At 42.5% G+C, this 12,211-nt stretch overlaps 2 protein-coding genes across 2 annotated transcripts; one reads left to right on the forward strand and one right to left on the reverse strand.

The window, feature by feature from the left end:
• The first annotated feature begins 4,031 nt into the window (after nucleotides 1-4,031).
• LOC136458350 (putative pentatricopeptide repeat-containing protein At1g64310) lies at nucleotides 4,032-5,881 on the forward strand. Its single transcript, XM_066458298.1, has one exon. It carries the CDS (start codon nucleotides 4,045-4,047, stop codon nucleotides 5,740-5,742), a length of 1,698 nt encoding a protein of 565 aa, XP_066314395.1. The 5' UTR covers nucleotides 4,032-4,044; the 3' UTR covers nucleotides 5,743-5,881.
• A 2,531-nt stretch (nucleotides 5,882-8,412) lies between these two features.
• LOC136458351 (SUPPRESSOR OF GAMMA RESPONSE 1-like) lies at nucleotides 8,413-10,794 on the reverse strand. The gene is made up of 4 exons (XM_066458299.1): nucleotides 10,213-10,794; nucleotides 9,879-9,950; nucleotides 8,826-8,964; nucleotides 8,413-8,709 (listed from the first exon to the last, which is right to left on the reverse strand). The coding sequence occupies exons 2-4, from the start codon at nucleotides 9,935-9,937 to the stop codon at nucleotides 8,413-8,415; spliced, it is 495 nt and encodes a 164-aa protein (XP_066314396.1). The 5' UTR covers nucleotides 9,938-9,950; nucleotides 10,213-10,794.
• Nucleotides 10,795-12,211: the final 1,417 nt, after the last annotated feature.

The raw sequence follows: 12,211 nt of genomic DNA on the forward strand, positions 1-12,211 counted from the left end.
ACACAAACGCGGTTCGGAACGTTGGTCGTGGGGCGTTCGGCAACACGAACGCTGGATGAAATACGCAGAAACAAACAGTGTTCCGATCGAATTTGAATTTTTTAGTGAGAAAATATACTGTAGGGGCGGTTCTAGACTGAACGGCCCCTATAAATAGGTATTATAGGGGCAGCTGGTACTACAGCCGCCCCTATAAATTGATTAGTAGGGGCGGCTGTAGTACGCCACCCCTACAAATTGATTTGTAGGAGCGGCCGGAGAACCATCCCTATAAATGCATGATTTGTAGAGACGGTTTGGTAGGGGCGGCTGGCCAAACCACCCCTACAAAGGGTTACGAGCCACCCCTAAAAATGTTTCTGTAGTAGTGCCCTAGAGGTATATTAGCTTATGCGAGGGTTTCAGATAGACCCATCAACTATAAAACTTGATTTCTGGTTACATAAACCTTTTAAGTGCTTCATCGAGAGGTCCATACCTCTTTGTTTGGCCCTTAGTTTAAACTTCTAGGTCCATAAACTTTTTAAGTGATTCACTTCGTTTGCCCTTACATCTAATGTGAGTCAACGACCAGCATGACATGAAATTTGCCATCACCCCTCCTCCCTCACTTCTCGTTCTTACTCCATTCTCTGAGCATGCAAGGTGATGAGAGCAAGCACCGGCAAGCAGCACGAGCGTAGGAGATGGTGGCGCACGACGAATGCCCGATGACACGAGGCGTAGGGCTATAGGGGCACACTATGGAGACGTGGTGGTGCGTGGGTCCCATGAGTCATCTTCTTCCTCTTCTTTCTTACCCGGATCAACATAGGCTTAGTTTTTGTGTGTCCAACGAGTGCAAAGGATAAATGAGACAGAAATAGACTCGGTAGAGCTCATTTCTAGGATAGAGGTGAACCACAAGGCGAGCAATAGCGCTGATAGTAGGAGTACGGTGGCCGGTGATGGTGATGCGAGCACTAGAGCAGAGATAGAGCAGAGGCACAAATGCCAAGCTTGAGGGATTGAAAATGAGGGCAGCGCAGTCGGGGTAAGCATGAGCTTAGCAATTTTCATGTCATGCCGACTGTTGACCCCACAGTCCACATGCCACATCAGATCTAAGGGTCACAAACGAAGGAGTACGAACTTGTGATGAATCACTTAAAAGTTTATGGATCCAGAAATTCAATATAAAGGTCAAACGGAAGGGCATAGGCCTAGGATCCACCTAAAATATTTATATGGCCGCCAACGGCTTCCTGCTTTGCCATGGCGTCCACACCATTGTGGGTCAGCATGCGATGCCTTTGACGCTCAGGAAACAGGCCTAAGTTAGGCCTAGTTTGGCACAGCTCAACTTCACTAGCGAAGTTCTATTTTTGGGTTTTAGCTTCATGAGTAGTTTTCTCGATGAAACTAAACCTATTTTAAAGATCCGTTCGGTAAAATAACTCTACATGTGGATTCTTTTTAAATATGCTCTCACGTAATCCAACATAGGGCCAACCAGTGTGGAGGTGAAACCGTGAGAAAATACTATTTTTAGTTTTATCTCCTCTTATTTTTACGTGAGAGTCCCATTTAAAGAGCTTCGGACGCGAAGCTATTTTCAAAAGACGTGTCGACAAAAAAAAAGAAAAAGTTCACACGCCTCACACTAGTACAGAGACGGGCTTTACTCCCGGTGGGGAACCCTCTCTAGTCCCGGTTCCCCACCCGGGAGCAAGCATCCGGGACTAAAGGGGGGTCCTTTAATCCCGGGTTAGGAACCGGGACTAAAGGGGACCTTTAGTCCCGGTGTGTAACACCAATCGGGACTAAAGAGAGATCTTTAGTCCCGGTGGGTAACACCAATCGGGACTAAAGGTGCCTCCTGACATGTCACGGGGCCGGCACCCTTTAGTCCCGGTTGGTAATACCAACCGGGACTAAAGGTTATTTATTTTTCTTTTTTCTTTTCTTTTTATTTTTTTGTTTTCTTTTCAAAATAGGTTTTCAAAGTCATATGGTACGTGGCTAATAATACATTTATACGCGCATATAGTATGTTTCGGTTCAAGCACAATGAACGTATTAAATGACACAATTCAAGCATATATATATATATATGCATGCATGCATCATATGTGTATTTTACATTATATTATTTCATATGCATATATTACAAAAGATTGCATTACCGTTGTTGTGATATAATAAGTTTCCTCTCATCCTCTAGCTTGGCTCGTCCTTGGAATCGATGACCTGGTCATTAAAAAATCTGGCTATAGACTCTTGAATTGCTTTGAACTGGTCTTGCCGTATGACCTTTTCCTCCAACCATCGAGCCTACAGGTTTGAATTAAAGGAAAATAAATTAATATATGTACATACACACACATATATATATAAAGACATAGTAACACAATCAATAATAATAATTAAATGAATATATAGTGTATTTTTAACGTACTTTAAGTCTCTCTGTAGGAGTTTTTTGGGATACCTGCTTGATAAACTCGCAAACATAGTAACCATATTAGTTGTTCCCCTGTTCCTGCCTCAGACACCACTTTACGAGAAAAAGATTTGTCATCCAATCTGATGATCCGGTGAAAGCTATATGTTTAATTAATAAAGATGATGCGATTTAGGGGACTTACTTTCAAAGGGATTACATTCAGTGGCGCTTTGCATTTTCCCATGTGTTGCTTCTCAATAAAGGTTTTCCAAACACTGCCCAATAAAAAATTTATCACGTCATCAGATATAGTTAATCATCATGTTTGTGTGTATATATAGTTGCTAGAGATACCGTAATTACCTCTGGATAATATCTATCATATCTTGGTAGTCTTGTTGTGGTTTTCTCATCGAGTCATAGATTATCAAGTGACTTTTTACCAGATCGATGTCCATCAATATCCAGTGATTGCTGCATGTGTTTATAGGATATAACGCATAACACTCATTAATTAACTAGAATCAACATATGAGCCATTAAGGATGATCGACATTATTAACACTCACTTGAAGTTGTAGGGGAAGAGTATATCCTTCTTATGGCGTTGGTCACTAAGAAGTTCATGAGGTTACTCTCTGACTCAGACTTCCAATTAGGCTTTGGAGGAACTGGATCTTTGAATACTATATGAGGATCAACAAAACCAATTTTATTACAGCCTTTCTTTCTGCACTCTGTCATTGTAAATCTGCATATATATAGTACTTGTTATGATAATTTATATGCATATACACACATATGATGAGTTTAATAATAGATCGAAATAATTATTACTTACAGACAATAGCAGCTAATGATAACTTTGTCCAGAGAGGTCAGGTGGTATAGTTGATGAAATTCTGCAAAGTCAACATACATAACATCATTGCCACGGAATCAATGTTCGTCTCTAATTCTGACACCAACGCAGAAGTATCCACCGGTAGATGCCTGTATGTACCACTTGTTTAGCAAGTATATTTGCGTCCCCAGATCACCTAAGGCTTGGGGGTTATATAGACTCTGGCCTAGTAGAAATTTTTTCTTCCAAATATCAACCTCCGCCGCACTCTCAATGTTTCTATCACTAAACATCTGGTAAAGGTCGAGACCAGTCTCTTCAATAAATTCACCAAGATGATCCAAATCGACATCCGGAGGTACATTTGCCTGATGCATTAATCTTAAATTCGAACCATATTCATTACCAACAACTAGCAGGGGGACTGATTGGTGCGATTGTTGTCCGAGTTGTGCAATTCCTTTCCCTGCCCACTTTTTTTTTTCTGTGCCACCTCAATTGACTTGGTGAGAGTACGATCATAGTCTCAGTTGATGGTTTCAACCGGGACTAAAGCTTTCTACTACCTCTGTCTAGCGCAGTAGCCGTTGGGCAGAGACCTTTAGTTCCGGTTGGAGCCATCAACCAGGACTAAAGGTCTCTCTAGTCCTGGACGCAAAAAATACCGGGACTAGAGTCCATTTTAATCCAGAATTAAAAGTCTGTTCTCTAGTGGTGTCAGGATAATTTAAGTCAAAGACAAATGCTTTGCGGCAGTGAGCCTCGCGTCCATGGTATGCGCGGGAACCTCCCGTTCCTTGCCGCGGCGGCCGCCGCTGGGTCCAGCAATGGCGCCGCCCTCCCTCTGTCCCTCTCGCACACGAAGCAGCTCCACGCGCGCCTCATCGTCGCCTCCCCCTCCTCCTCCTCTGGCCCTGCCTACCTCCGCCTCCTAGTGCTCCGCTCCTATGCCGCCCGCGGAGACCTCTCCTCCGCCCGCCGCCTGCTGGACGAGGCTCCCCACCCGGTCTCGCCACTCCTCTACAACGCCCTAATCCGCGCCCACGCCCGCCGCCTCGACCTCCCCGCCGCGCTCGCGCTTTTCGCCCGCATGCGCCGCTCCGCCACTACGCCCGACGCGCATACCTTCGCCTGCGTCCTCCGCGCCTGCGCCGAATCCTCGCTCCCGGATGCCGTCAAGGTCGTCCATGGTGTCGCCACATCATGCGGTATGTGCTCCCGTCCGATTGTCCTGAGCGCGCTTGTCAGTGGGTACGCAAAGGTTGGCCTCGTGGACAACGCTCGCAGCGTGTTCGATGGATTGTGCGAGCCGGACTTGGTCCTTTGGAACTCCATGATGTCTGCATACGGGTACCAAGGAATGTGGTATGATGGTCTCCAGATGTTTTCCTTAATGCGGAGAGCTGGGGAGCAGCCGGATGGGTATTCAATGGTTGGCTTAATCTCATGCTTCTGGAATCCGGAAATACTTGCATTCGGTCAAGCAGTTCATGCAATGTGTGTCAAGGAGGGTTATGACTCCGGACACCATGTGAGAAGCACACTTGTGTCGATGTACATGAGGTGTGGGTGTATGGAATCTGGACAGAGCTTGTTTGGTAGCTTGCCCGATGCGGATTTGATTACCTGGTCGTCACTGATTACTGGGCTAATGCAAACTGGCAAGTACGAGGAGTCATTTGATTTGTTCCGGAAAATGTGTTTTACTGGTAGGAGGCCCGACGGCATATTGATTGCTAGTGTTCTCTCGGTATGTGCTTCTACAGCTGCTGTTAGTTGTACCAGGGAGGTCCATTGTTATGCAGTCAGGCTTGGAGCAGATATGGACATAAGAGTCTCTTCTTCACTAATGGATGCTTATGCAAAATGTGGTTTCACTGAGCTTGGATACTCGGTGTTCCGCCAATTACCTAATAAGAACTCAGTCATGTACAACACGGTCATATCAAACCTTGGATCTCACGGGTTTGCAACTAAGGCTATTGAAGTCCTAGATGAGATGGTTAATGATAAGCTCAGGCCTGATAGTGCTACCTTCTCCGCTTTACTTGCTGCTTGTTGTCATGTGGGACACTTGGAGGAGGGATGGAAGTTGTTCAAGAGAATGAGGGATGAGTTCAAGATAGTTGTTGAAGTGGAGCACTATGTGTACATGGTGAGGCTTCTTGCAACATTTGGCCAGCTGAAGGAGGCATATGATCTTATACAGACAATGCAAATACAACCAGATTGTGGTGTGTGGGGTGCATTGCTTTGGGGTTGTTGTATCCATCGTGATTCTAGCCTCGGCAGGATTGTTGCTGAAAAGCTCTTTGAACTCAATTCAGAGAAAGCTGCTTACAGGGTTATGCTCTCAAACTTGTATGCCTCACAAGAGATGTGGTGGGATGCTGAGGAGGTTAGGGATGAGTTATCAAAAGAAAATATGTACAAGAACACAGGGATGAGTTGGGTTGGCAAAGTAAAGATATGATGGTTGGCATCTGTCATTGTAAAGCATGTCAGATATCAAGTACATATGAACTCTATATTGTTATATTCTGGTAGAGACGAAATCTTCTGAAACTCTGTCAAACATGTACTTATTCGGTTTTATCTTAATCAGTTCTGTACTCTGTCTTTCCTTATAATCATGGAAGGTTCATTTGCATACATGAAATTGCTTACATGTTAATTATGTGGGATAACCTAAAATTCATAGAACTAATTACCGTAAACACTCCTGTGGCTGCATTTCCTTGCACCTCGAAATGCTAGTTACTTGAGAAATCTGCTGCCTATTTTCTGCTATGCTAGTCTTACATGAAGATCACTCGTGTGCCAATAAGTTTGTAATTGTAATGTTTAATACATTCCAATCCCATGTCTGTTTTGCAGTTTGACCTACCAAATCTTCCAACCACTTCCTTCTCTGACAATACCAACCATTTCTGTTAGTGTTGAATTTAGCAGTTTCCTAGTATTTTATTAATGCCTCCTATATTCTTTTTCAGGTTTTTTAAAAAATACTGAACATGCTTAGGGTTAGGGTCTGATGGAATAGGAGGGCATTTGGATTCAAATCCTAGGGTTTCATTTAAATTTGAACAAAATCCTAAAACTTCCTGAACAAATGACCCTCATCCAAACAGCTATAAAAGTTAAGGTAGACTACCGTTAAATTATGTTTGTGTGCCACTGAGTTCACTCATTCATACAATCTTTAAGGATAGAGTGAAAGACAACTGGATAATAAATTTCAAATGATACCCTTGGATGTACATCCTCTACCATTTCGAGAGTGCTGTCACATATATGTTACTAATGTTCAGATGATAGAGTTGAGGCTTAGAAAATGTAAAGGTGCATTTTGATGTCCATTTTGTCTAGTTTTTTTTTCTCGAATGACGTGGGAGAGCTACGTGTCATTTCATTAAGATAGGAGAAAACAAAAGGTAAAAACAATAAGGGAGAGGCATCAGGCGCACTCCCAGAAACACCTCCGACACACGCCAACTCACACACCCATGCCCACACCTAAAACTGAATACGAGGCAGGGAAACACCGAACCTATCCAACTGTGTGGAGAAAATGGCATGTTGGTAAAACTATTGTTTGCCACTTTATGATAGTGTCTCTTGGAAATAACATATTTTCGTTCTAAAAAACAACTATTTTAAAACTCCCAGTTTAACCTTACCTGATTGTTTGTGTCTAATTGTGATATTAATAATATATTCTGGACTATTTTTTTGGTACAAGATCAGAAATGCAGTACTTTCACTTTACATTAGAGAAGTGAGACTTGCGGGTGGGGGAGGTTCTTGCTGGCTTTATGTACTATACTATTTGTACAATGAAGTTACTTTTTCGCGTTCTGCTGCGCACCCTGCATTATCTGTGAGAAATATTGGTAGCACATTTTCATCTGCATCCATATGTGTTGAAATTGAATGAATGAATGATTGATTGAATGAATGAATAGTCAACATGCTCTTTGAATCTCCCTTAGCAAATACCCTAGATCATGCTGTCCTTTTCGGTGCTTTATGTTTTTCTGATTTACAAGTAAATGAACTCTGAATGTTGGGATATGGGATCTCGACCGGGTAGAGGAGCCTTCGGCGATACTCGAAGGCCCTGTTAATGAATTTGCACAATAACCGAGGCAACAGTGTTTCTAGGGGTTTGAGCCCAAAAACCCTCCTCTTTCCCTTGGGGTTGAGTTCCGTTTTTATAGGCCATTACACCATATTCACGGATTACACTTTTGCACCTGGCCAACTAGGGTATATTCCTCTGAGATCCTTTCCCCTAATTCCCCCTCAGGGCTACTTTCCAGCACAGAATCCCGCCGGGTTCCTGTAGTTTCCCCGGGCTAGGAAAACACGGGGCAAGCTCCCCTGGGCCAATTCCTAGTGCCATTTGGAAGTCCACGAAACGCGGAATTGCAGCCCCAATCCCTTCGATTTCCATGGGGCAGGAAGCCACGAGTCATCAGGCCGGGAGCGCTTCCCTGCCCGTTGTCTCACGAGTCACGACGCATCGTGCATCGCTGCTCCTTCCTGACTCCACCTCGATTGAGACCGCCCCTTCCGTCGTCGCCACCATGGATCGTCCCCTTTGTCGTTGCCTCTACTGTGTCTCCTCTACCAGCACCTCCGCCTCCACATGGTGAATCCCAAACCTCCTCCTCCATCCGCACCTCCCTGCCTCTTCTAGGGTTCACTACAAAAAATCTGGGTTTGTATGACAAACTAAAAATGTCATGGTAAATACAGGATTTGTCATAAAAAGAATCTTATGACGAAAAAGCAGCGTCATGCCGGTCGTCATATAACGACTGTCACAAAATGTACCTTGTGACGATAATATAGAAAGCCGTCACAAAATGTGATGACCTTTTGTGATGGTTTTGATGTGTTGTCATATATTATTGTCATTTAATGACGACAGTAACTGTCACATATTGGTTGGTCAACTCATCACCTAATACATGAACCATCACAAATTGTATGCTAGGATTGTATGCTAGGAGCCCTAATTTAGACTAGTTATTGTGACGATAGGGCAGATCTTGTGACATTTACATTGTGACAAATGTGGCATTACGATATGTATTAATTCAATGATGAATGTCACATAGATGTTTCAACATTCTCATCACAGCTCATACATATCAGCCAAGCCATCATCCATATACATTCCAGAGAATAAGACAGAAGACAATTGCTTGCAGGTACCAAGAGATAGCATAAAGGATTTTCCTAATACCATGAATGGAAGTGCCAAGAGATAGAAGATTCCCTCATCATTGTCTATAGTTGGAATGAATTCATCAATGAGCACATGTGGTCTTGAATCTCCGAGGCCAACTTTTTGTTCCAAATGTTCAAGCAACTCCAATTCAGAAGGATCAAACTTGACTCCAGCAGGCAGCCCAGGCCACTGCATGGCAACCTGTAGAATTTGAAATGTAGGAAAAACTTCCTCAGATATGTAACATCTACAACTAAATATGATCTAAAAGCCAAATGCCTATTCTCCAACAACCTAAATAGAATAAATATACTCACATCACTGTTATCAATAACATAACTGCAGTTTGGGCATTCCCTCCGTGCTTCTGCAATCAGTTCACTTATCTGGCAATTAGCGGCAGGAGTTGCGTATCTTATTTTCTTTGCAATTCCCCTTAAAGGTATCAGCCATGACCTGTAACAAAAGGAGCATATCGGTGCTGGTCCCTAAAGAAGTACTTGCACAAGATAATTTGAAGACAAACATGCTCAAATAGTTGAATTTTTTTTGTATTTTTAGCTAGTAGTATATGTGTAACAAACATGCTCAAAAGTTGTAACCACAAGAAGCAAACCTAGCAAAAATATTTATAACACATCAGGGCAGAGCATATGCTATGTTCCTCTGCTCCTTTTCTTTTTTTACTTATATCCCCAATCTGTGCATGAATGCAAAACTGATCATGATAAATTCTGACTCGAAGCAGTGTGCTAGTGCAATTAGAAGTAATTGCAATCCAAGATCTTTTAAAGCTAATGCTACACATCGGTTGAAGCTAATCCCAGTTGCGTGCATATTAATCAAATTAATAAAAACTACATATATAAAATTTATGTGGGAATTGCTTTGCAGGCTGAAAGGAAATTGGACCGGCCCCTGACTTGTGAGGCTTAATTTTAATGAGGACTTGTGGGCATGAGCATTTCTCAGACTGAACTGATGCTGCTGTACAAAGACAGATCAGAGAGGACACAGTGAGCTCCTGCTCATGCAGAAAACAGAGCTAAAAATAATAATTGTGGTTCAATATAACACATGTATAGAATAGAAGTGCAATCAGCACTTATGTCCCCTCCAACCGCAGATATTATTTTCAGATGGAGACAAGATGCACAAAACGCACCACAGGATGTGAAGTTGCAGTTCTGTTCTGATCAGCAGCTCAGTGCTATCTATTTTTGTGGCATGATTCAGTGTCACCTAATTTAGGTTCTTTCATCTGGTTTAGTGCTAGTCTTTTTTTAACAAGTGCTTTAGTGTTATCTAGAAGGAACATATATCCTTCCATTTAGAGTAGTAGCAAGGGAGATATTGGTCGAGCAAATTACCTTTTGAGCAAATCACCAATTCTCAACCAACGAGATGACCAACTCCTACTAGGGTCCATCAGAGAGATAATCCTGCATAAATAAAAGGCATATCAATTAGCTATTGTGGAAACTGGACTGCATAAATAACATCAGGGGCATCAATGCTTTTTACAAAGGATCATTCATCTTTCAACATCAACATTTGTGCATCCCATTGTTCCAATGCTCATACTACTCATAATCCGTTGTGCCTGAACTGAACTGCAGCATCCAAAGACACTGCAACGTGCAATAGGATTCAATGCTACAACGCAAAAACAAAACATCTAGCACTAACTGGAATCGAGGGTACCCGGTCGCAGGCGCTCAGCTCGGGGCTCATGGCGACCTGGTTCTTGGCTGCATCTCTGAGGAGCGCTCGCCTGAGGAGCTGCAAGTCTGTGGGGCCAGGCGAATCCGCGCCGCTGGGGAGTCGCTGTGACCGGTCGTGTCCAGGCCGCCGAGGAGTCGTGGGGGCTGAGCGAGTCCACGCCGCCGGGGAGTCGTGGAGGCCGGGCGAGTCCGCACCACGGAGGATTGGCGGCGTGCTGCGAACCCTAGACGTTGGAACTTGCAATGCTCACCATGGTGTAGGAAAGATACAGGATGGTGAGCTTCTTGAACTCGAGTGCAAGGACCTGCGAGTAGAGGGAGAGGTCAAAGCCACCAGACCTTGTTGAATTGGACGCTGGTGAACTGCGACAGATCAAGGAGGAAGGCCCGCACGGGTTGCGGCGCCGCCGCCTGGGAGACGGACAGGGCCGTGCGCCTACGCCGCCAGCCGGGAGGGAGAGGGTCGCATGCCTACGCCGCCGGCCGAGAGGGGGCGCGAGGAGGCGGGAGACCGTGGGTTAGGGTTTGGAGAGGGGGCGCAGCTTCAATCGTGACGCAGGTGGATTTTGGAGGCATTGAGAGAAAACAGAGGAGATGAGGACGATTTTGTCGATGTCAAGAAGGGAAAAGCGGGCTAGGAGGGAAACGGGGCAGACTGGATTGAAAATTTGGAGTTGGGAGGGAGGAAGGGAGGGTGATGAGCTTGTCGGCGGGAGAGACAAAACATTAGGCGGCGGCGCTGATTTGGAATTTTGAGAAGAAACACTGAAACAGAGTCTAGGTTTCACGGGTCAGGTTAAATTGAGTATTTGAGACACTAAACAAATTTAAATAAAAAAGTTATCAATTACAAAGTTGTATAACTTTTCAACATCTACAACTTTTGTTTTTGGAGTTTCTCCATCCGAGACCTTTTACAAAATTTGAATTTTAAATTTGAAAAATTTAAACACAGTTTTCGTTGACAAGATGATTTCAAATCAAAAAGTTGTCAACTACAAAGTTGTATAACGTTTTGAGATATGCAACTTTTATCTAGGTTATTTCTCCATCCGAGGTTATTTGAAAAATTCAAATTTCAAATTTGACAAATTCAAACGTAGTTTTTCGTGACAAAATGATTTCAAATGAAAAAGTTGTCAACTACAAAGTTCTAGAACTCATCGAGATCTACAACTTTTATTTTGGTAATTTCTCCATCGAACTTTGTTTGAACAATTCAAATTTTAAATTTTAAAAAATGACAACTTCAAACAAGATTTTGAAATAACAAATAATCTCAGCTGAAAAAGAGAGCAACAACAAAGTTGTACAACTCATCAAGATCTATAACTTTTATACTGGTTATTTGTTCATCCAGCAAAGTTATATTAACATCGTTCACAAATTTTACATATATCTCTTATAATTTATGAAACTACAAAAGAGATATGTAAAATTTGTGAACAATGTTACTATCACTTTATCGGATGAATAAATGACCAAAATAAAAGTTGTAGATCTTGATGAGTTCTACAACTTTTATTTTCATGATATTTTCAGCTGGAACAATTTCGGGTTTCAAAATCTAGTTTGAAGTTGTCATTTTTTGAAATTAAAAAAATTACAACTTCAAACCAGATTTTAAAACCCGAAATGGTTTCAGCTGAAAAAGTCATGACTAGCAAAGTTATAGAAATCATCGAGATCTATGACTTCTATTTTCGTCATTTCCCCATCTAACTTTGTTTAAAGAATTTAAATTTTAAATTTCAAAAGATGAGAACTTTGAACATAATTTGGGGGTAATAAATGTTTTAAAATGGAAAAAATATCTACAACAAAGTTGTATAACGCATCGAGATCTACCACTTTTGTTTTGGTCATTTTTCCATATAACTTTGTTTGGATAGTTTAAATTTTGAATTTTAAAATATTAGAACTTCGAACAAAATTTTGGGGTACGAAGTAATTTCAAATGAAAAAGTCATCAATAACAA

This window comes from Miscanthus floridulus, chromosome 6 (genome assembly GCF_019320115.1).
Source record: "Miscanthus floridulus cultivar M001 chromosome 6, ASM1932011v1, whole genome shotgun sequence".
NCBI lineage: Eukaryota > Viridiplantae > Streptophyta > Magnoliopsida > Poales > Poaceae > Miscanthus > Miscanthus floridulus.

Bases quoted from the DNA above. Each gene is read 5' to 3' on its own strand.
- LOC136458350 (XM_066458298.1), top strand. From the start codon at position 4,045: ATGCGCGGGAACCTCCCGTTCCTTGCCGCGGCGGCCGCCGCTGGGTCC.
- LOC136458351 (XM_066458299.1), bottom strand. From the start codon at position 9,937: ATGGACCCTAGTAGGAGTTGGTCATCTCGTTGGTTGAGAATTGGTGAT. The intron at 8,965-9,878 runs GTAATTTGCTCG...CTTTTGTTACAG, and splicing joins ATTGGTGATTTGCTCAAAAG to GTCATGGCTGATACCTTTAA. The intron at 8,710-8,825 runs GTGAGTATATTT...CAAATTCTACAG, and splicing joins ATGTTATTGATAACAGTGAT to GTTGCCATGCAGTGGCCTGG.